We start from the raw sequence: 22174 nt of genomic DNA, 5'->3' as shown, positions 1-22174 counted from the left end.
CACACAACGCATAGAGAGCAGAAGTGGCTGCACATCGCAAATACACGCAGTATATAAACATGAAGATACCCAGGGCGGCGAGTCATAGTTGGACCAGTAGCATGTAGGGCGACTTGTCCCTTACGAGAAAAAAAATCAAGAATGACGATAAGTTTATTTGTTCGGTCGTATAAGACAACCATTTGAATATAAGATTGTTTATAAGGATTTACCCACGTCTTTTGGGGGAGCCAACCGCTGATGATGGTAATTACGCATAAATACGGTTGTAAAAAAGAAGAAGTACTTCTAAGAGTGGGCCCCGATTTCTGGACCGGGGCCTCATTTTGTTATTTGATATGTAGAGAGAACACGCCTCCGAGCTTAAAAAAATGCATAATCAGTAATTTGCCGGGTTTTAGCCCACAGGCCGTTTCAGAGCCTAAGAATCCGGCTACAAACTCGCTACCAACCGGCCTTATGGCCTTGTCTATCCTAAAATTTGATCCCCTAACTATCATACACAACTAGTGCACAAAAACATAACATACACACAAATATGGCCTTGTTTTGTGCAATCGGAGGTTGTCGGAGGTCGGAGATTTTATGTTATGGTATGCACTCCCAAATAAGTTCTTGATAAACATAGGGTTTGGTCGGTGTAAAAAGGATTACTATTTGTACCGTCAAAAGTGGGAGGTAAATGGAGTGACGCATATAGTACTTATTTGCGTCTATGTGGATGATATTACTATCGCTTCTAGTAGCATGACATTGATGCAAAAGGTGAAGGGCCAATTGGCTTCAAGATTTACTATGAAGAACCTAGGAGATATCCACTATCTTCTGAATAGGGATCGGGCAAATATGATTCTAAGTATGTCCTAGCACAGGTACATTATGGACTTGCTATAAAATTTGATATGACTGAGTGTAACTCAGAATTCACACCACAGGCAAAGAATATAGTACTCGAGAAAGAAGAAAATTTAAGGCCAGCGGAAATCTCGGCACAACCATTCGATTACAGAGGTTTAGTGGAATCACTAATGTATCTTGTGCGTGGTACACGCCCAGATATATCAAATGCTGTCAGAGAATTGAGTAAATTTATGTCGTGCTATAAGAAGAGCCACCCAGAGAGTACTAAAGTATCTGAAAGGAACGTCGACGTACGGACTCGTATTTGACGGAAAACGTAAGGAAGTAATATATGAGTTGTACACAGACGCGAGCTTCGCGAATGCTAACGAAAACCGAAAGTCAGTGACTGGGTATGTGAGTATTATGGCAGATGCGTGTATTACTTGGAAAAGTTCAAGGCAACGTACTGTGAGTCTTCATATAGCGCAGGCTGAGTTAATAGCAGCGAGTGAAGGTATTAAGAAAAGCGAATGGTTATGTGTACTATTAGAGGAATTGGGATTTAAGCAATCACATCCAATAGTGTGTTGGTGTGATAATAAGCGGGCAATTAGTATCATTAAGGAGCCAGCAAATCATACATCGACAAACACATTGATATTAAAGGGCTATATGCTCGAGAGATTCATGATAAGGGAGGAATAGAAGTATCATACTGCAGCAAATGATATGATAGCGGATGCCCTCACAAAGGCATTCAAACTCAATTTGAGAAACTCAGAAGTCTCGTGGGTGTAAGGAACCTAAGCCCCCCACCGAAGGGTTTAATAGCGGTCAGAGGCGCTAAGTCGGACCTTTATTGTTGATTGCAAGTTTGAGAGTGAATGAGTTAAGGAAGTTGGTGCCCACAAAGGCGGAAAAGGTAAAGGTGAAATATAGAGGCAGAAACCATGGGGGAATCGGAAAAGGAAAATTGGTTGGGTCACAAAATTGGAAATTAGGGAATAAGTATGGGTAATGTGACGTCTCAAATTTCAAGTGTCACAAAATTTGGGAGCTGCCAATTTTGGATCACAGATGCGCGAAAAGTCGCGACAACGAAAGGTCATATGCTATTTGGGAAAGGACGCAGCTTGATTGTGTTGGATAAGGCATGCAGATGTGATCGAAGTCAGGATAGGAAGGCGTGTGTTCACTTTTAAGAACCTAAATAAGCCACAGAGAAGTCCAGAAATACGAAAGGTCGTATGGTATTCTGCTGGATAAGTTGTGTAACTGGATTCTGGATAAAGTGGGTTATATGCGACCACAGTGACAACACTTGCCGAGGGATGTTAATGGCGAGGAGGACGCTTGGCGTATGTCCGCTTTGTCCTCCTCACTTAAAAACTGACGGCCTATTAACTAAGAGCTTGATAATACCGCAGTTGGTAACTTCCTGTGGGTAGTACTGAGAAGCCGCGCCGAGCACGACCCAGTCACTAATGGTTGCTGGGCTCTCCCCGGAAACGCGCCCGCTTTCTTAATCTGAATTATCAGATCTAAATCTGACAGGCTCAGACCAAAAATTTACATTTAGGGTGTGCATACAAAAGAAATCAAATTAGTCATGGCGCCAATTGCGGAGCGCGCTAGATGAAAATACACCCGCTTTCCCGCCGAATTGTGAGGAACAAAGAAATATGTTTTACTTAGTTTTTGTTTTGAATCCGAAAAACAATGCCCGCTTTACAAAACTCTACACACATAGAGTCCTCAGTCACTTTGCAATCTTCCAGCTAGCCCTCGCCAAGACTAAGACCCCCACCATCAGCAGCAACACGAATGGCCACCCCCAGCCCGTTCCAGTACCACGTCGACGACGCGAGCCTCTTCTCATTCGACAAGGTGATGGAGGTTACCTGCGATGAGGCTCGCTGCGTGGACTGGTGCATGAAAGTGGGGCTCATCGACAAGGAGAAGACATGCCCAGCATGCTCCTTGCCGATGAGGCTCTCGCTTGTGCGCAAGCCGTGGCGGTGTTGCCACCGAAAACAGCATGCTGAAGGAAAAGAGATTTCCCTGGGAATGCTGACCAGCTCCTTTTTCACCGACGCCAAGATTAAGATCTGCAGTGCTGTTCGTTTGCTGGCGGCATGGTGCATGCGGCTTCCACAGGCCAACGCAGCCGGTTAGTGAAGATTCCGTCCAGTACTGGTACACGTGCTGCCGCTCTACCTGCTCAAAGGAGCTGCTCAAGTCCGAGTTTAAGGTAATGTTGCTCTATTGTTGCTCTTATGTTGCGCTTATGTCGCCCTAATGTTACTGAAACGAGTTATTTATGGTATATAGATAGGTGGTGCGATCCTGGTTTTTCCCTGCTAATCCTACCTCGGGTCAATTCATGGCAGGTTTGGTAGTTGCAATTTGAAGAAATCAATAAATTTGTTTGTTCATATCTGAATTTCTAGTTTAGAACACGGTTTCTAAAAAGCGGGCGCGTTTCCGGGGAGAGCCGGTTGCTGCTCTGAGTAATACCATATATGCGTTGTTGCCGCAAAAGTGTCGTCGTTAGGATCCCGTCAAAGCTTAATGATTTAGAGAGACTACCGGGTGTAGCTCCCAATTCCACAAGATGGATTCAATGATTGCAAAAAAAATTGCAATTTTGCTACGTTCTAGACTCGTATCGTGCCATCGCAGAACAGAAACTACAATGTTTTTTATTACGTACAATAAATTTAGCGGGCGAATCGCTGTTGCTCGTCGAAACGTACCTAGTGCGGCCCACTCGCTCCGGTTTGAGTTAAACAACACTGTACATTTACAAACTGACGTGGGGTTGGGATAATCCTTAGCCCAACACGAATTCCTAGTGTAATATTTCATTAATGGAATGGTGCAATATTAAAAAAAAAAAAAAGAATCCGTCAATTTTCAACGTTTAATTCAGATTTTCGCAATACGTAATCGTAATCATAACTCTTGCGCAAAAAAGCATAGACAACTTCAGAAATTCGTCTGACGTCACTCTGCCATTTGCAGTCCAAGAAGAGAAGAAAGGCTCTATCATTATGACCAACGTCGACCCCGCGCTGCTGAAGCCGAAAGTGCACGGTGCCATCTTCGACATGGACGGCACGCTATTGGACACGGAGGAGCTGAGCCGCCTCGCCATCGACGGCGTTGTGCGTCAGTTCGGCAAAGAGTTCACCATGGCCATGCACAAAACCATTCTCGGTCGTCCTGCTGTCGAGTGGACAAGCATGGCCATTGCTGCTGCTGGTCTCAGCGAAGAGGCCATCACTCCGGAAGAATTATTCAAGCAATGGGAAAAGAGCATGCGTGACATGTCGGACCGTGTCGAAGAACTCCCGGGCGGCCTCGAAGTGCTGACCGCTCTGCACGAACGGGGCATTCCCATCGCGCTGGCCACTTCCAACAGCAGGAGCGTCGTGGAAGCCAAGATCAAGCACCATCCGAAGCTTTTCTCCTTCTTCTCCACGATCGTGTGTGGTGACGACCCGGCCGTTAAGCGCGGGAAGCCTGCGCCCGATATTTTCCGCACGGCTGGTCAACGTCTCTTTGGTCTCAAGGAGGGAGAGGACGGCGAGAAGCCGCCGCACTGCATCGTGTTTGAGGACTCTGTGAACGGCTACACTGCTGCCAATGCTGCGGATATGCATAGTATTGCCATCCCAGACGTGCGCATCCACTGGGACGAAGCACAGAGGTCGGAGCTCTTTGGTGATGCCGACGAGGTGATCACGTCGCTCACTCAGTTCCAGATCGACAACTACGACTGGCAGCTATAGCGAAGCCAGTCTAGTCCTACATTTTAGGGTAGATTAGTTTGACGGCCACGTGCTCTCATCAATATGAGTATTTTGGCTATTCATTCAGCATAAAAATAGTGGCCTATTCGCTAGCTTTATCACTGGAAGACCTGGTTACTAATGTCGATAGGAACGAGGGGTACGAGAGTGAATGCAAAGCTGCACAGTGAAGAGCTCAAGGACGCGTATCGAGTGTGGCTCAAAGATCTGTACGATGATAAACCCGAGAGGCTGCTGAAAAAGCTTGATAAAAAGAAGAAACGCAGTGGCGGACGCCGCGCACGACGACATCAACTCATGCAACATGCTCAGCAACATACCGCAGCCAGTGCTCTTAAAGATGTCGCTCTAAAGGAGGTAAGAAGTAAATAGTGCCGTGCTCTTATAAATGGCTCAAGGTTTATCAAAATGCTGAGCAGGTGAAACTTCCGTCATTAGTGCACACGCCAGCGGATAAACAAGCACTGCAAGAATCGCAGAATCGACGACATCAAGCACTCGTGGATGAAGCAAATTATTCTGCTATCCAGTACTCAAACCAGCCATCGTGGCGACCTGGACTTGCGTTCTTTCAGCAGCTAGTGCGCCAACTACTCCAGAAAACCTCCGCAGAATCGCAAAGCGGGGATTGTTCCAATGGTGTTATTACGGTAGAGTTGGCTGGGTTTCCTGTTCTAGTTGCGCCAATTCTCCTTCGAGTTCCGATTCGTCGTCAAGGTAGTGAAGATTGTTTTGGTGTCGCGTTATTATTTTGTCAGGAACACAACCAAGATCAACAAGCAGTAAGATCAAGCGGGGAGATCCCGTCGTTTGTTTTAAAGTGCCGTGTGTATGTGAGATCATGTAGTTGGCAAGAACACCGCGATACACTGGTGGATATCGTATCGAGTTCGTCATCTGGAATTTGTGCAGTGAGAAAGTGCGCTGAAAACTTCGAGTCTCGAAACAACGAGTTACAGCTTTTACGTACCCGCCAAGAGGTTGAAAAGGCAACAGATGAGCTTTGGATAAACTCCAGTGATACCGGCTCCGGCACCGATTTGCATGCCATTCAGAGGTATATTCCGTTCAAGGGAGCATCGATTCGTTTCAACGCTTTCACAACTTCAGATATGATTACTTCAGCTGAACGAAAAGCTTGGATAGCACGTTGTGCTTCGCGTAATAGGGATAAAAACTCATCAACTGTTTGGATCATTTCTGGTGGAGGCGTTTGTGGCAGACTTACAGCAACACGCCGTGAAGAATGCCAGCTAGTTAAATGTACCGTCGATCAAGCCTGGTCGGAACCTCGGCTATTAACTTCGATGTGTGCAATGTTATTAGAGAAGGCTCTACGGATTCGATTCAATGAACTGGTGCTAGATCTACTTCAAGACACTTCTGGGACTTGGTGGTTGCTACAAGTAAAGGCTTTTACGCTTGCTTCCACTCGTCCTGCGTCTGCAGCAACAACATCGTCACTGTCCACTAAGACTTTACCAGGTCTGTCACGAACTCAATCAGCACCGACTCGATTTGAAGTTGGGGTCACTCCAACTCCCAAGTGGAGGAAGTGGCGTTGTGCTGGGCGATATTGTGCCTGCAAAAGCTCGTCAAAGACAGAAAACCAGCAAGTTAATGGCATTGATGGACCAGACGATAGTAACGAACCGAGTGGTTATCTCACGAAGAAAATGTTACGAAGTTGTGAGTTTTACGATGATTTTATTCAACAACAGGATATGAGTCTTGCAGGCGGCTTTACAGAGTTTCATTCAGCATTGACGTTCCATTTGCAGCACCGTCTACCGAAGCGTGATCGCAGTCAGCTCTATGAACCCCAACCACTTTGTGGTGCATGCGTTAAACAGTATCATTCACTACGACAGCAGTGGATGGAAACGGTGGAAGCTCCGAAAACGATGGCTACACGTGCAGGTCTTCATAGGAAAAATACTCAGACCAAGGATTATAGCGAACAAACTTTGCTGCCTCCTCACAAGCTCCCGTCTCTTCAACGAACGCCTGCAGCTTTATCGGCGTTGAATTCTTCGTATTCTAGTCCAGCACGAGCACTCAGTGATACTTCGAAGTTAACCAAGCACGAAGGCACCACGAAACAATCAAATTACCTGACTGAGCTTGCTGCGATGGAAAAAATGCTAGCTGAACACGAGCCGCCTTTGCTGATGAACGAAAAGAAACGTGAAGCTCAACATGCACAGGGTCAAGTTGCTTCGGTAAGCTCATCAACGACTAACGTACTGTCGACTAAATCGTCAGACCACGACGGCATTTTCCCCACGTGGGATGGTGTCACTCGAATCGAAGAAATGTGGCAAAACTTGACTTTCAAACCCCTCGAAACACAACTAACCGAAGTTGGGGCAAAAGGCGTTGGCATGAAACAAGGTTACAATTCCATTTCCCTGCAACAAGAGCTTGCGAAGGTTGTCAAAGTGAGTGACTCTACTGATGGAGACACTGAAAGGGCTAACAAGATACACGAAGAAGTTCACCCATCCTACAGAAATGCCCCCACGAAGGCTGTCGCTGCCTATATAGTCCAGGTTCAACACTGCCGTCGGGTATTCGAGGACGAATCCTATCGTGAAGATCTTGTGAACAATACAATGAGTGCGCTTCGCTCGGGCAATTCGAATATCTGCTTGGTAGTCACCCCACACTCGCAAGATCCCCGCGATAAGAAACACGTCAACGAGGCAGAGGATGAACTAGCCGAAATGGCGTTGCGTTCGCTCTACATCGACGTCAAACAAGCGATTGCAGCTTCGTCCGATGGTCTGAGCTCTGACTTGCTGCTTTCGTCGTGGCCAATGCGACCAAAAGTCTGCCGTGAAATAAGCGGATGTATCACAGTAAAGCTGGGTCCAGCATAGACAAAGCACATGTATGAAAATAGAGAAAGCATTGATCGAATTACACTTTGTCGAGTCCCTCTAGTGTTCTTCCGTGTAGTAGTCAGGATACTTTGAAACGTGCTCCAACATCTCGCGCTCTTGTTCCTGTAAAACCACAGCCAGTACCAATGAGTTTCATTGCAAACCAACAACATAGCACCAATGCAGTAAACGTACAAGCAAGTGCGGCAACTTGACGTCGTATACATCCTCAAACATCGTCTCCAGTACGGGCCGTCCCTTAGTCTCAGCCTGCTGTAGAGCTGCAAGTACGTTTGTCCGCTCATTGTCCTGCATGAGGCGGTCCTGCTCCTCCGTGATCCAGCCACGTTTCTACAAAACATCAAAGCAAACGTTAGAAACGACATCCAGACAGCTCAATCATCATCCTGCTGCTTACCAGCAGATATCGCTTAGTTCGCTCAATTGGATCGCAGGTTTCTTTCCAGTGCTTGATCTCAGCAACAGCTCGGTACTGTGTGGAGTCATCCGAGGTCGAGTGGTGACCCTGGCGGTAGGACATTGCCTCGATAAGCACGGGGCGGTTCTCCTTCAGAATATACTCGCGAGCACGGCGAGTGGCTTCGTGTACAGCCAAGAAATCGTTGCCATCAACGCGCATGATGGGAATGCCGTATCCGCTGCCACGGGAAGCAATACCATCGCCACGGAACTGCTCCTTTGTAGGTGTACTAATGGCGAATCCATTGTTTCGGACGAAGAAGAGGATGGGACAGTCCTTCGTGGACGCAAAGTTCAACGCAGCGTGGAAATCTCCCTCACTGGCTGCTCCCTCACCGAAGTAACAGACCGAAATACGGTCCTCCTTTGCCAACTTAAACGCATACGCAGCACCTGCAGCCTGCAAACATGCAATACTACGCGTCAGTAACACGTTCACTTGCTATTACAACTGTATACTATACCTGAGGTAGTTGTGTGGCCAGCGGGGACGAAATGGTCTGGTGGTTGAGGTTCTTGGATCCGTAGTGGACTGGCATCTGGCGGCCCTTGCCGTGTCCGTCCTTGTTGCTGAAGCACTGATCGGCAAATTCTTGCAGTGTAAATCCACGCCACATAAGGACTCCTGGTTCACGGTATTGTGCGAATACCATGTCTCCAAGACGAAGCGCCGACGAACTGCCAAACGAGATGGCTTCTTCGCCGTACGACGTCATGTAGAACGAGATGCGGCCCTGCCGTTGCGCGTCGTAGAAAATATTGTCCATGGTCTGTAAAAATGAAGAGTTAACGCTAGAAAAGAATCCGCAAAGTAACTACTACTGCAACGTACATTCAGTCGGATCATTTGGCTGTAGATCTGCGTGCACAGGTCCTGGCTGAGCTGCGGGTCCGTGGCGCCCTCCACGACGTCTCCGTTCTCGTTAAGAACTGCAGTAAAATGACCAAATTCATTAGCGATTGCCTCTAAAAGTTTAGGGAGTGAGTAAAGTGTTGCCATACTGCGGAAACACGGAATGGGGTCGTTCTCCTTCGGGTCGCGGAACACCACCTCGGGTACGAAAGGCATTTCAGTGCCTGGAAAGCAACCGAGCGTCGATGCCGACGAGAGGCGACGCACGTGGCACCTGGTGCTGATGGTAACGCGGCGAGCGAGCGATGCGGCCGAGAACATGGCGATGAAGATGGAGCTCTGCGGCTAAATCGATTCTGGTGTTGAACTTGTGTTCCAGCAGGTCGAAGCAGCGAGAAAAGCTTTTGCATCTAATCATATGCTGCATCACAACGACCACCTATATTCCATGAAACCCTTGGCATACGGATGGCATAGGCGTTCTAAACGTTAAAATAGTGAAAAATGGAACCTGTGTAATATTGTGCCGTCCTTTTATCCGGACGTGCATGTGACGGGCGTGATGGCTTTGACCAACGAATGCAATTTCCGAGAGCATGCGATTGACTCGTAGATGAAGGCGATATCTACCAATGCCGCGAAACTAATACAAATAAAACTACAGTACGCTACGTTTACTGCAACCAGGGTTGGATAGAGTGACTAAGTACGTTCCTGACAGGCGTCCTAACTGAAGTTCTTCAAGAACTGGAGAGCGTTGTAGTGTGTGAACTACCGCATCAAGGCTAACGCAGCAGCAAGGACTATAAGGATAGCTTGTCAAATAAGCGGATACGATGTAGCGTACATTGCTACAATTCGCACCACCGATGACAATTCTCTTGACAACGTCATTGCACCGCTGACAATTCTCACACGTCGCATATTTTCTTTTCTTCCAATCATTTCTCCACTTAAGTTTAGTTTCCACCAATTGTCTGCTTCGAAGGGTTGATTGGCCACTGGGACCAAAGCTGTTTGCTCTGCTGGCTATTCGAAGTTGCGTCGCCTTCGGACGTCACCCAAAGCACCTTAGACCCAAACTACACGATGGCCAAGAGTCTGCGCTCCAAGATCAAGCGAAAGTTCCGTACGGAGCTGCGCAAGCGCATCGGCGTGCCGCACCAGGCGATTCAGGAGGCCAAGATCCAGGAAAACCTCAAGAAAGCCATTGCAGCTCAGGGTAGGAGCTCTTAAACGACTTCCCAGTTTTTTTTTCTTCTACATCCTCTAACAATATTTTATTAAATTCAGGCACTGGCAAGTCGGTGGCAAGTCTCAAGAAGCTCATGGGCGCCTCAGTGCCCGTAGCAAGCAGCGAGATCACTGGAGTGGTGAAGGAACAGACCCCGGCGGAGGCTGAGGCCGCTCTACTGAACCAGGAGGCCGACGCTACCATGGAGGACGTCAAGAAGGCTAAGAAGGACAAGAAGAAGACCAAGAAGCGGAAATCCAAGTTTGTGCACTTCCACCAGCTGCGCAAGAAGGGCGTGTAAGCTCGACGAAAGCCTGGAAATGACGCGCGACCAAAGGGCGATCGATTTGCATCAGGGACGAGAAGTGGGTGCTATCGGGCGCTGTTACTCTGTAATCTGCTATTATCCAGTTTATTTTATGACTGTTATCGTGTGCTAGTCGTCCCAGTCAGAAGCCTCTGTCGCTGGCTGAAACGCGACTTGTTTGTCGTATTGAAAGCCTTCTTGGTCTGGGCGGATAATGTTTTGCTCGAAGACCAGGTCCATCTTCTGCTTCACCTGCTTGAGCTGCATCTCAGACACGCGGTTGTAGTCTGCCTGTGGTAGAATGGGTGCCGACGTAGCTTCTTGAGCTGTGGTTTGATGATCAACAAGCCTCCGAACCAGGCGAACAAGCTGCGCTTGAGTCAATGCGTTAGTGAGTTTGACAATGGCAACTACGTGTCAGGGTATTGCCCACCTGTGCTGACGAAACTTTGCTGTCCCCGACAACGTCGCCGTGCTGTCTAATGATATTGTTGACAACCTCGTCAATGCGATATTCCTTGCAGCGAGGAGTAGTAGAATTGTCAACGTTGCAATGTGTAAGAGGTCTATCGAGAACTTAAAAGTCTCACTTACGCTAAACCTGCTTGCTCCAACCGACGCCAGTTCCGTCTTCAAGTCAATTTCGTGGTGATAAAGCTGCTTGGCGGCAGTGCTGTGGTAGATATACTCGACAATGATGCCTGGGGGCTCGTATCGTAATGCTAGTCGCCGGGGTTCGATGCCGCGTACTGCTCCCATCGTTGTGATCACGATGAGCCCCTTACTTCACTATATTTAGAGGATAAGGATATCCAAACCGGAATCATGATTCCTATACTCGACTACATCATGTAGTCGCTTGGATTGGAATCCCGGCAAGTACATGTACACGTAGTCGTCGAGTATCGTTCTTGTACGATATGTGAATGCACAGTGAGTGCACTCGAGCGCTACAGTAATGGCAGACCATTACCCCTCTTAGCTCAACATAGAAGTAATTTGTCGCCATTCCTTAGCCGCCTAACAATCAGCGTAGTTTGATTTACTTGGGTTCAACGGGTACCATGACTCGCTTGCTACCACAGCAGGAAGATCTTGCGGCAGCTCCATTTTTCCACTCAACGTTCTCCTTCCACGTCCTCGTGTCTCCTTCGTATTGCTCGCTTTTCCATATAGGGACAGTGGCTTTGAGCGTGTCAATGGCAAACGCACAAGCTTCCAGCGCCTCCCGCCGATGTGGTGAGCTGACAGCCACAACCACACTTGCTTCCGCCACTTCGACCACTCCCAGACGATGAAACAACGCCACCCCGACCACATCTGGCCACTTTTCGCGAACAATGACACAGATCTTGCGCAGCTCGGATACTGCCATCGGCGTGTATCCCTCGTACTCCAGCCGCACCACCTTCTTACCTACAGCATTAATCATGTTGTACTCCATCAGAGCCTTCAACAACTATCTACAAAACAATGCAACGCTCGCAGACCTCGGAAATTATCTCGCGTGGTGCCTACAAACGTCGAAATGGCGCCTGCGCTAGGATGTGTCACAAGTGCCACCGCTCTCTGGTTGTCCAGTGACTCATAGCCAACCTCCACGAAGTCACCGCGTCCAGGCTCCGTACTAAAGTGCGACGCTACTGTCCTCGTGCCAGCCATACCTCCCACAAGCAACAGGGGGGGGAATTCACCGTCGTCATTGTAGCCAATTCCCTGATAACACTTTCCCTCAGCTTCCTGATTCGCTAAAATCAATCCACTTTTTCACCCAATCAATTACTCATAATAAAGCTCGCAGACAAACCATGACGGCGGAGCTGTGGCTGTACCTGGACGCCGTCACGGGGCAGCAGAAGGGCCCTGTAAGCGCTCCAATCATCAAGAAGCTACTACGCAAGGGCGTCATTCAGCCCCAGCAGCTAGTGTGGACTCAGCGTCTCTCAGAATGGACAGCAATCGCCAGTGTGGAGCCATTTGAGTCCTATTTGCGCGTCTGGACGGCCGTATGGTACTATATGGCCGAGGATCCGACGAATCCCAGCAAAGAATCAGTGCGGACAGGCCCCAACACGACTCAGCAACTTGTGCAGCTGTTTGTGGATGGAGAAGTGGACGGTATGACGCTCGTCTGGAGTCAACAACTCGACGGCTGGAAACCCATCGGTAGGTATTGCAATTGATGAAGCAATTTATGAGTGTATAGTAATTTCTATTGTATTCTGACGATGCACAGGTGAAGTACCTTCGTTAAAAGAGTTTCTACAAGAAGCTAATGAAGATCTTGATCGAGAAGCGGAGCTTAAAGAACAAGCCAGCAATGTGCCGATCGAGCAACAAGTGTTTGAGAAAGAGTAGGACTATTTTGTACCTTTTCGATAAAACAACGGTATTAACTTACGTTTTTTGTGGCGCAACTAGGTCGACGGACGCTCTTGTTGCTGAAGACGGCAAGCGATATGTGTTTGATGCTGAATCCAAGACATACGTGACGCCTGAGGATAAAATTGAGGAGGAACTGGCATCGCTGCAAGAAGCGATGCGGGAAGCCAACGCGGAGAAACAAGGAGGAAATAATAACGAGAACAAGAGCGAGAATCCAAGGAGCACTGACAACCAGAAAGTGTCAATTGGAGAAGAAGCGGCTGGGAAGGCAAAACCTGCTGATCAATCAGAAGCAGACGCCGAAGCTGCTAAAAAGCGGAAAAAGAAGAAAAAGAAGAAGAACGACAAGTGGAAGAAGAGCAAAAAGAACACGTGGGTGTACGTGAACGGCTTGCCGCTGGATGTCACAGTGCAAGAAGTACATGATCATTTCGCCAAGTGTGGTGTGATCCAACCGGATATTGCAACTGGCAAGCCCCGCATTAAGCTCTACCAAAACAAAGAGAGTGACGGTCTAAACGTACGTTCTCTTGGGCTTAAATAATCCCACGCGTTGGTTGAGTCTAATTCGTTCATGGGTTTTCTGACTGCAGGGTGATGGATCAGTGTGTTATATGAAGGAGGCGTCAGTGGAGCTGGCCGTGCAGCTACTCGATAAATCACAGATCCGGCCAGAGTACGTGTGCTTGACAGCATCTAGATGACCTATACCTTGTCAGCTAACGTTATAACTGCACTATCTTGATAGCTGGCCCATCGATGTCTCTCCGGCAGTGTTTCAACAAAAAGAAGGAGACTTTGTTAAGCGGAAAAAGCTCAAGATCGACTCACGCGCAAGAATCAAAATGTTTGAGAAAGAAAAGGTAACAATTTTTTGCTGTTTTTAACCTTTGGGTATGTAATCTAACCATATGTGGAAATTTAGGCGCTTTCCTGGAATGAAGGAGAAGTGAATGAGCCTGCTGGTCTGCGTATTGTGGTGATCAAGCATATGTTTACGCCTGCTGAAATTGAAGGTGCATTTGTTTGAGATTTTGTTCAATTAATGCTCGGAAATCTAAATTATATTGTGCATTTTCAGATGAAGCATACGAGACAGAGCTGCAGGAGGACATCCACGGCGAATGCTCTAAGATTGGCGAGGTTACAAAGATCACACTCTTCGCCAAGCACGTGGACGGCGTAGTGGTGATCAAGTTCGCTTCGAGTGGCAGTGCTGCGCGGTGCGTTGAGATTATGAACGGTCGATTCTTTGCCGGGCGTAAGCTGGAATGTGGATTCTGGGACGGCACAGACTACACGCATCACGAAAGTAAGAACGAGGAGAAGGAGCGTGCAGAGAAATTCCAAGAGTGGTTAGAAGAGGGCTCGTCCTCCGAGAGTGAGGCTGAACACGAGGAAAAGACGGAACAGCCCAAGATCCTCGATGCAGGAGAAGCGCATACGGGCCGTGAAATGCCTGCTCTTGCAGATGACAGTGACGATAGTGATGTTGAAAGCAATGGGGATGCAGAGGAAGTCAACAATCCTGCTGGGGCCGATGAGCTACATGCAGGGCGAGTCATGCCCAATCTCGACGACTTAAACGATGATGAATAATACCCATGGATGTGGTAAAACTCGTCGAAATGTGTTGTTTCAACGGATCTACGGCCGTTAAAAATCTCACTCTCAAATTCTTGAAATGTGCAGCCTATCGTCATCGCCGACTATTTTCAACATTCAAAGCAGGTCAGTTTCCAGGCAAGTTTGGAAGTCATTGTATACATTTGTTGAGCATATTGTCGATACTCATGCGGACTAAGCAATGTACCCTTGCCACTGGGAGGTGCTGTATGACATGCTTTTCTTGGCATGTTGTGTGTGTTAGCTTGTTCTTTCTTTAGCTGATAGGGTGTAGCTCCTCTCGTACAAGCAGCAAGGTATGCTAGCTATCTTTATGTCGTTTGCACTCTTCTCGTTGCTGCTAATAGCCTTCGTGATCAGCGTTTTTGTAGCTTGTATGGCTGAGAATTTTAGACAAGGTGGCTTCAACCAGAACTCTATAATTGTTGTTGCTGCCTGCTGCACTCAGCAGGTCCAGCCATCTCCTTCCTCCTCCGTCGGAAGGCCCCAGACACTTGAAGCTTTTATTCAAGCAACCTCTAAACATGCCGGATACCTGGAGTGTGACGGAGGAGATGTGGAAACGGAAAGCCAAAGGCCTGGAAGATCAGTACCAACGACTGCTGTCCGATCACCAAGACTTGCGTCTCGAGAAGGCCAAGATGATGGGCGAGCTACGAGTGTTACAGCGCTTCAAAGAGACTGCCGAGGACACCATAAGTCGCGAGACTGCGACCAGAAAGTCAGTGAACACTACGCAGTCTTGTTTCAAGTAACAGGGGAATTAACGGTGTTTTGCTGACAGGGCTGAACATAAGGATAAAGTGTCCGCCACGACGAAATTGGAGCAGTATATTAAGAAATACGAGCGTGAATGCGAACGAGTGTTCGCACTTGAGCGTGAGAATTCCTTCTTGATGGAACAGGTCTCGGACATTAAAGGGGAGACCGAGAAGCGCCTGGACTTGCTAAAGGAGTTGGAGGACTCACAAAAGCGCAGTGCTCGTCTGAAAGAAAAACTTCGAGAGTACGAAAAACACAAGCTAGCAGTGTCTAGTTTGTGCTCTGACTTGAGTGTTTTTTGAATTGGTAACTGGAATAATAGGATGGAAGTCGTGGGTATCGAGCATGAAAACACAATTCTGGAACTGAAGGAGAAGAACCAAAAACTCAAGCGCAAATTGGCAGCTGCAGAGGAAGACGCAAGTGACAAAGCTGAGGAGGCCAAAAATCTTGCTATTCGACTAGCGGTTCGTACACTCTGCACCCATACTGATTATGCTTATCAACTCACTGTCGGTATTACTTTCCAGGCTGTGGAATCTGCGTGGGAAGCTGCTCGCGGACAGAACAAAACTGCACTCCATGAGCTAAAAAAGAGGTGCGTCCTGATAGTTTTTTTTTAGTTCATTTGATCTACCCTCACTGTATTCACTTACTGTTATGTCTGAAACCACAGGGAATCGCTTTCGAAAGAGCTTGAAAATGTCAAGTCCGAGACCAAGGTTGTCAATCATTTTATAAGCCTCCGTTGACCTCTCTAATACGGAGACCCACTCAACATTTGTTTTTAATGAACAGCAAGCGAGCTACCGCATTCATGCGCTCGACGTCGAGGTTGAGACGGCTCAAAGCAAGCTACGACACAAGGATCGTACAATCGATGAACTTCGCGAGAAGAACGCAAGTCTCAAGAAAGAGATCACTCGTCTAAATGTTCGAATGGAGGATCTGTCAGCAAGTTTGGTGGCAGCGCGCGAGGTCATTGAAGAGAAGGAAGCCGAGATTGAGCGCAAGACTGTGCAGCTCCGCAGTAAGAAGACGGAAGTCAAGACGCTCGAGCGCATTGATGACTCGTCAAAAGACCGGATTGAAGACCTCGTGTGTCAGGTGAGTGAGCTACAGCAACAACTACTAGATACTCAGAAAGAGTATCTTCGCAAGGTCAAGAAGGAAGAGCTTACGCGCGAGAAACAACGAGCACGTGATCGTGCCGAAATCACCAAGGAACTCGAGACGATGTACAAGCCTCGTCGGTGCAGGAACTGCAACGAGACGTTCACCAACAAGTCCAACACGTCGCTCTCGTGCTCGTTCCACCCTGGTCGCTTCGTAGCTCGCAAGTATCCACTCGAAGGCTATCAGTGGAGCTGCTGCCAGAAGCGTGAGTTATCATCGAGACCGTGCAAATTTGCAGGGCGCCACATCGAGTCCAAGTTGTTGGACTAGTCGGGAGGAGACCAATATGCGATGCAGACGCAGAGATGAGCAATAAATAAAGAATATACTTATCTCGAGACCCGTTAGAGCATTGCTGTTTGCGTCTGTTCACAAGGATTTATCAGCAGAATTTTCAAGACAATCGTTATCTCGGATAAATGCGTGTCAACGTCAAGGTGCATGGTTTGCAGTTTGTGATTCCCTGTGGTGAAGGAGGTCAAACCTGTCGCTGGCTCGGGTTGGCGGTAGCTCAGCGATATGCTTTAGCTGCACCGCACGGTCGTTGCCGTACTCGCGAGGACGCCCATATTAAGCAAGGGTTTTTCCTTCCTGCTGGAATCGTAAAAACGAATGGCCAAGTGTTGCGTCCTGAAAAGAGGATAGTCGACGTTTGTAAGGATAACGAAACCTTGACCGTACAACTGCAGGTATGAAGCATTATTTTAAGTGTTACACTTCTCTACTTATTTTTTATGACTTTTTTTCAGCAAGAAGTGCCTGTGAACGAAATTGGCACACCTCAATTCACAGCTTGGACGACGAATGCCTTCTTTTCTTCGCAGAACCGTGTTGACATTCCGGATCCTGCGGATACTAGAGCTGACGCTAAGACTCCGAGTACGTTGGTGAAGCAACTAACATCGAGCGAACAAGTCGGTGACTCCGAGGCCAAAGGAGACGGAACTTCATCTGCTGCAGAAGAAATGAAAGCGTACGCCCGTGCTGAGATGCTGCAACAAGTGAATTCAGGACAATTCTTGTCCGACATGGAGGTGGAGGCTGCATTCCTGTACGACTGGAGTCACATACACCCCGAGGAAATTGAAAAGGACCCACACGAACGTGAACACCTTCAGGAATTGCTGCTGTCTTGTTTCTCGGAACTCAATGCGGGGTATATGCACTACGCTACTGGTAGCAGTGAGCTCAGTTACGGTATGAACGGGGCAGAGTTCGCGCATTTCCTTCATGAATGCGAACTGGCACGACTGCATGATGGTAAAGCCCAAGAAATCGTGGACAAGGTGGTCACCCAGTGTTTGCGTCACGACACACTCGTAGCCATGCATGATCGAGGCACTTTGTCCCGAGTCGGCTATATTCACGCATTGCTAAGGGTAGTGCAAGCTGTGTCGTCCACGAAAGATCCTTTTAGTGAACATTTGGACGGTATCCTCAAGACCAAAATTCTTCCCACTATCACTCGACTCACCAGTGGACCCTTTCGAGATCACTCCCACCACGATGTACGTAGCGTTCCCTTACCATGTTTGCCACGTACCTTGATGTTTGAAGGTGTTTGCTGTAATGTTATTAGAAAATGGTGGCGATTTTCCAAGAAGCCAAACCGAAGCTCCTCAAGTTGTACGCGAAGTATGCGCAAGAACATGCTCCGAAGCCGTCTCTTCGGAATAAAAGCGACAGCCCGGAGGGAGAAGACGCTTCGGTTGTCACGCCTCAGCCAATTTCGTCTACGTGGCCCCTACTGCTCTCAGCGGTAGGTTTAAGAAGCATGTTGTACGACTGCGGCATGTTCTGCTCCGGCACAACTGAGCAACAGGAAGCGCTATTCAATCGTGCTGTGGAGCAAAGTTTCTCGGGAATGCGTGAGCTGGAGCGTATTGAAGATCGGATGATTGTCTTCAGTGAGTTCCTCGAGATCACCGCTCGTGTTGCATTAGCCGTACTCGAAAGCGAAAACGAGCTGCCACCTCGAGATGCCATCAAACTCGCGCTCGAAGCTTTGCGGAGCCTGCCCCTCAAGTCTGAACCTTCCAAAGCGAGGAAGTAGACAGGATATCTTTCAACTGGATACCTTGCGAACAGCGTGTTCAATGACTCATCAGAGCTTACACGTCCTGTTTGCTTCAGTAATGGCCGCGAATAAGATTGTATATCACTTCAACTTAAGCTTTTAGGTACATGCCAAGCAACAACAAACTCGAACAAATAACAATTGAAACAACTAAATACTTTCCTTTCTGCTTGACTGACCTACGAAAATGAAGCCCTTCCGTCAGGCCTAGACTTCGCAGTCATATTACCCTACGACTGACGTCACAGTCACTTTTGTACAAAATTCACTTAAAAGCACGTCCTTACTTGAGCGAAAAGTTCAAGCACTCGTACCAGCACCTCGAGTCGGCCAGCGAGTCACAGTTCACCTTGAGCTTGGTTCCGTTGGAGAGGGTGAACACAATGCCGCATTCCAGGTCACGCGTTGAGCCCACGTCCACGACAGTGCCCAGACGCTCGAGCTGGTTGTCCACATCGTTGGCAACACCCAAAGTCGCGCCGTCCATCACGTAGAACCGACGCAAGCGAGAGCCCTTCCGCACTTCCGTGAGCCAGCCACCAAACACAGGCCTCAATTTCTTGCGACGTCTACTGTTCAAATATTTCTTCAAGTTGAAAGTTTCCGCGTGCCGGCACGCGCTGCTGATAACGGAGCGCCATCGCTTGGCTGTCTCGTATGACTCGGCGTGAACTTTCCAGACGCGTCCGCTTATCAAGCGGATCAACAGTCCATTCGCGTGTCCCTCCCATTCCTCCACTGAGTGCGCCTTGTCGCTAAGCACAGTCTCCGAGTTTGTGTCCTTAGCGTATGCCAGTTCAACGCCGTGTAGTGTGAAGTACAGCCGCTTCCAGCCCTTAAATAATCCCGCTTGTTTGTACAACCACCCTGCGTGGTTCGACAGCGCCGTTTGTACGTAGCAACTCTTGACCGACGTCTTGGGTTGTGCCGTCTTGCCGTTCGCAGTGGCAGCTGCTGATATTGCGCCGTACCAGAGCATTTGCTCGTCGTACGAGTCCGCGTAGCACACCATAGACACATCAGTGCTTAGCTGGATCGCTAGCCCATTAGCGTGGCAGTCGGCGAATGACACAGCCTTGATATACCCTGAGCACTTCCGATCAACTGTACCACGCTCATGGTCTCGACACTCAATGTACCCATCGATGCGTACAACAAAGAAACAGCGCTTCCAGGCCTTGTTCTTCTCCTGCTTGAACAGATACCCCTCGTGCTGCTCCGATGCAGTGAGAGTATACGACGTTTTGGACTGCGAATTGAGGTTCTGATTGCGTTCAATCACTTTTTCCATCGCATCAAGCCACTGATCAAACTCCTTCTCGTTCGAACAGCGAATCTGAAGTGTACTGCCATCACCGAACTCAAGGAACAGTCCGTAGCGTAGGGAATCCAACTTGCGCACCGACATCAGCAGTCCAAAGCCCTTTGGAGACTGACCCACACCTTTGCTGTACTTAAACTCCGTCCCTGAGAGCACAGCGTAGTAGCGCTTCCACGTTTTGAATGCGCCATGCTGAATAAACACCCAACCGGAGTGAGGAACGTACGCCGCGTTCGATGCCCGGCGGTTGTCAAAGCAGGACGGACGTGGGTCGTCCTGGTTGTTATTGCTTGGTGCTGTAGTGTACGAGTCCGGCGGAGACCGTCCACGTCGAGAAGAGGACAAGTACGGGTCGCTTACTCGCGGTTCTTTCTCCTGTGCCAAGTTGCTGTACCCGCGGTTACGGTGTCCTGCCTGCTGTATTCCTGATCCCTGCTGACCTGCTAGATACGCCACGTAGTTCCCTGTGCTGATGGGCAGTCCCATGACGGCGTCGTCCTCGCCGGTATCCCCTGCCTGGTTCTGATCTGGTCTCATCTCCTCGCTGTCCTTCACTGGCTGCGGCATCTGCGGCATAGTAGCGACCGTTGCGCGGCGGTTCAGGAGGTTGAATGTACCTGGATCGGAGTGAATGGGGCGACTGCCGCTCACGATGGCCTCATAGTTCCGTGTGTCAACGGGTAGACCCACGACCGTACGGTCGCGTTCTTCCTCGTCCTCCTCTTCCTCGTCTACTGTTACCGTCTGCGCCAACGTGGGGCTCTCGAGCTGGTTATCCATTTGCTGCTGGCACACAGCCAACGTCTGACGCTGGTAGGCCGGTGACACACCGCCACTCGAGACGGAGGCCCCTGAGTTTGTGCGTCTTCTTCGCGCCAGGTTATCTAGCAGCGCCTGATAGTTGCGCGTGTTCACGGCAAGTCCCAATGGCGCTGTGTCGTCGTAGCCGTCGTCCAGAGCCTCCGCCTGCTCCACGGAGTGCGGAGACCTGTCCTGACGCGCCAGCATCGCGTCCAGCGTGGTCTTGCCGGCGTGGTAAGCGCTGGCGTCGTCGGGACGTATGGGCGCCACACGCTGCGTGACCATCAACGAATCGAGAGTGAATGTGGAAATGCGGAAATGCCAAGAAGGGAGTGGATGTCGTTGCCACGACGCGCTGTGCTTCTGTCTGATAAGGAAGGCCGTTCCAAGCTGGAGCCAGCGTTTCGAGGAATGGCCCGTGTGTTGGACAGATGAGAACGCGCGGGCTCTGTGTATTATTTTTCTCAGCGACCTGTGTGTATTTGTTTCGCGTGCGTGACCTCTGGCCCGTTTCTGGACACCAATAGTGAAAGCAAATGAAGAGACCTCTAGCCCAATATGATTCGAGATTTACGGTCGGAGCCGCCCGTAATTCGGTGGATCGGCGACTTCACCCTTCTGCACTCTGCTTGGGGCGATGAAGGGCCCTTCCAACGGGCGGAGTATGGGTACAGCTTGGCAGATATCAATCCAAAACTGAGATTACAGCACTGGAAGTTGAGCTATCATTGTCTTGTTGCCGCTGAGGATATCCACCTCTCTACCCGGTAGGGAGAGGCAATAGGTTCAGTGGGGGAAACAACAAAGATTACAGCTCACTCCCGCTCACTTCCCAGGATTTCCAAGTGTATATTTGGCCCCGCGCGATGGTACAAGGTAGAACCCGCCACGCGCAACTCGCCACGAAAACGCTTGCATCCAACACTACACAAGGCAAATAGTCGCGGTTGTCAAATCTTAGCTCTACAACGTGTGTTGACGCCATGAGGGACACGTTTCTCGAAGCTCCACTGACCACCATCGAATTCAGACGAGTGGAGGGAGACTTGAGTTGTGGCCGCCACCGGCTGTCCGACATGACACATGCCGCATGGTGATGCATGTCAGAGGTGGAAGCGGGGCCAGTGGAGACGCTGGAGCGCAGCGCTCGCCCACATGATAACAGAGAACCGCTGACGGCGTGTGGTGACTGTGTGGATCTGAGCACACAGCCTTCTTATTCCGCAACTCGTGGTTGCCAGAGAACTTGGATGCGGGTGCAGGTAATTGCCAGGCGAAGGTAGCTGCTCACGTCAGCCTCATTGCATGTACATTCTGGAGCTGTAAGCCGACTCGTCAGCTGAGAGTTCGCTGCCTGGTTAAGATAATAAGAACAACCGACGCAAAACGGAACCACATTGTGGACACGAGGAAGTTGAAGTGCCAATCATTGCGTGTTGCTCAAAAATCTGAGCGCGAGCACATCGCGATCGGCTTCCTTCACCGGTCATTATCACGCGTAAATTTTCTAGTTTTCCGACATTCATCTCGTTCTCGAACTTCAAAAAACACACGTAAATTTTCTGCTTATCAGACATGCATCTCGTGGCACCACGTCCTAATAGTCCTC

The 22174-nt window shown here is 49.0% G+C and overlaps 11 protein-coding genes across 11 annotated transcripts; 6 read left to right on the top strand and 5 right to left on the bottom strand.

Moving 5' to 3' along the window:
* Positions 1-2667: 2667 nt before the first annotated feature.
* PPTG_02196 (hypothetical protein) lies at positions 2668-4637 on the top strand (the record flags this gene model as incomplete). Its single annotated transcript, XM_008893216.1, has 2 exons — positions 2668-3013; positions 3868-4637. The coding sequence occupies 2 exons, from the start codon at positions 2668-2670 to the stop codon at positions 4635-4637; spliced, it is 1116 nt and encodes a 371-aa protein (XP_008891464.1).
* A 141-nt stretch (positions 4638-4778) lies between these two features.
* On the top strand, positions 4779-7580 carry PPTG_02195 (hypothetical protein; the record flags this gene model as incomplete). Its single annotated transcript, XM_008893215.1, has 2 exons — positions 4779-5015; positions 5078-7580. 2 exons carry the CDS (start codon positions 4779-4781, stop codon positions 7538-7540), a joined length of 2700 nt encoding a protein of 899 aa, XP_008891463.1. The 3' UTR covers positions 7541-7580.
* Positions 7423-9307, bottom strand: PPTG_02194 (hypothetical protein). The gene is made up of 6 exons (XM_008893214.1): positions 9026-9307; positions 8856-8953; positions 8488-8793; positions 7962-8423; positions 7739-7894; positions 7423-7666 (listed from the first exon to the last, which is right to left on the bottom strand). Exons 1-6 carry the CDS (start codon positions 9195-9197, stop codon positions 7601-7603), a joined length of 1260 nt encoding a protein of 419 aa, XP_008891462.1. The 5' UTR covers positions 9198-9307; the 3' UTR covers positions 7423-7600.
* Positions 9308-9844: 537 nt separating this feature from the next.
* On the top strand, positions 9845-10793 carry PPTG_02193 (hypothetical protein). The gene is made up of 2 exons (XM_008893213.1): positions 9845-10098; positions 10170-10793. Exons 1-2 carry the CDS (start codon positions 9966-9968, stop codon positions 10409-10411), a joined length of 375 nt encoding a protein of 124 aa, XP_008891461.1. The 5' UTR covers positions 9845-9965; the 3' UTR covers positions 10412-10793.
* Positions 10547-11176, bottom strand: PPTG_02192 (hypothetical protein; the record flags this gene model as incomplete). The annotated part of the gene is made up of 3 exons (XM_008893212.1): positions 10547-10786; positions 10851-10934; positions 11012-11176. The coding sequence occupies 3 exons, from the start codon at positions 11174-11176 to the stop codon at positions 10547-10549; spliced, it is 489 nt and encodes a 162-aa protein (XP_008891460.1).
* Positions 11177-11459: 283 nt separating this feature from the next.
* PPTG_02191 (hypothetical protein) lies at positions 11460-11861 on the bottom strand (the record flags this gene model as incomplete). The annotated part of the gene is made up of 1 exon (XM_008893211.1): positions 11460-11861. One exon carries the CDS (start codon positions 11859-11861, stop codon positions 11460-11462), a length of 402 nt encoding a protein of 133 aa, XP_008891459.1.
* Positions 11862-12225: 364 nt separating this feature from the next.
* PPTG_02190 (hypothetical protein) lies at positions 12226-14401 on the top strand (the record flags this gene model as incomplete). The annotated part of the gene is made up of 7 exons (XM_008893210.1): positions 12226-12583; positions 12654-12771; positions 12839-13322; positions 13396-13478; positions 13551-13665; positions 13728-13818; positions 13884-14401. 7 exons carry the CDS (start codon positions 12226-12228, stop codon positions 14399-14401), a joined length of 1767 nt encoding a protein of 588 aa, XP_008891458.1.
* Positions 14402-14952: 551 nt separating this feature from the next.
* On the top strand, positions 14953-16636 carry PPTG_02189 (hypothetical protein; the record flags this gene model as incomplete). The annotated part of the gene is made up of 6 exons (XM_008893209.1): positions 14953-15149; positions 15213-15434; positions 15513-15657; positions 15721-15788; positions 15867-15912; positions 15989-16636. The coding sequence occupies 6 exons, from the start codon at positions 14953-14955 to the stop codon at positions 16634-16636; spliced, it is 1326 nt and encodes a 441-aa protein (XP_008891457.1).
* A 405-nt stretch (positions 16637-17041) lies between these two features.
* PPTG_20892 (hypothetical protein) lies at positions 17042-17979 on the bottom strand. The gene is made up of 2 exons (XM_008894319.1): positions 17841-17979; positions 17042-17755 (listed from the first exon to the last, which is right to left on the bottom strand). The coding sequence occupies exon 2, from the start codon at positions 17695-17697 to the stop codon at positions 17374-17376; it is 324 nt and encodes a 107-aa protein (XP_008892567.1). The 5' UTR covers positions 17698-17755; positions 17841-17979; the 3' UTR covers positions 17042-17373.
* Positions 17943-18598, top strand: PPTG_02188 (hypothetical protein). The gene has a single exon (XM_008893208.1). The coding sequence runs from the start codon at positions 17949-17951 to the stop codon at positions 18417-18419; it is 471 nt and encodes a 156-aa protein (XP_008891456.1). The 5' UTR covers positions 17943-17948; the 3' UTR covers positions 18420-18598.
* On the bottom strand, positions 18567-21014 carry PPTG_02187 (hypothetical protein). Its single transcript, XM_008893207.1, has one exon. The coding sequence runs from the start codon at positions 20848-20850 to the stop codon at positions 18727-18729; it is 2124 nt and encodes a 707-aa protein (XP_008891455.1). The 5' UTR covers positions 20851-21014; the 3' UTR covers positions 18567-18726.
* Between the last annotated feature and the right edge of the window lie 1160 nt (positions 21015-22174).

The sequence above is a fragment of the Phytophthora parasitica genome (assembly GCF_000247585.1).
Source record: "Phytophthora parasitica INRA-310 unplaced genomic scaffold supercont2.2, whole genome shotgun sequence".
In the NCBI taxonomy this organism is placed as follows: domain Eukaryota; phylum Oomycota; class Peronosporomycetes; order Peronosporales; family Peronosporaceae; genus Phytophthora; species Phytophthora nicotianae.
Note: the sequence above shows the minus strand (reverse complement) of the source record. Positions and strands in the feature narration are given on the sequence as shown.

Coding starts and splice junctions, on each gene's coding strand:
- PPTG_02194 (XM_008893214.1), bottom strand. CDS start 9,197: ATGTTCTCGGCCGCATCGCTCGCTCGCCGCGTTACCATCAGCACCAGG. Junction 8,794..8,855: donor GCCAAATGATCCGACTGAAT/GTACGTTGCAGT, acceptor TCATTTTTACAG/ACCATGGACAATATTTTCTA. Junction 7,895..7,961: donor GAACTAAGCGATATCTGCTG/GTAAGCAGCAGG, acceptor GATGTTTTGTAG/AAACGTGGCTGGATCACGGA.
- PPTG_02188 (XM_008893208.1), top strand. CDS start 17,949: ATGGTGGCGATTTTCCAAGAAGCCAAACCGAAGCTCCTCAAGTTGTAC.
- PPTG_02187 (XM_008893207.1), bottom strand. CDS start 20,850: ATGGTCACGCAGCGTGTGGCGCCCATACGTCCCGACGACGCCAGCGCT.
- PPTG_20892 (XM_008894319.1), bottom strand. CDS start 17,697: ATGCATGGCTACGAGTGTGTCGTGACGCAAACACTGGGTGACCACCTT.
- PPTG_02193 (XM_008893213.1), top strand. CDS start 9,966: ATGGCCAAGAGTCTGCGCTCCAAGATCAAGCGAAAGTTCCGTACGGAG. Junction 10,099..10,169: donor GAAAGCCATTGCAGCTCAGG/GTAGGAGCTCTT, acceptor TATTAAATTCAG/GCACTGGCAAGTCGGTGGCA.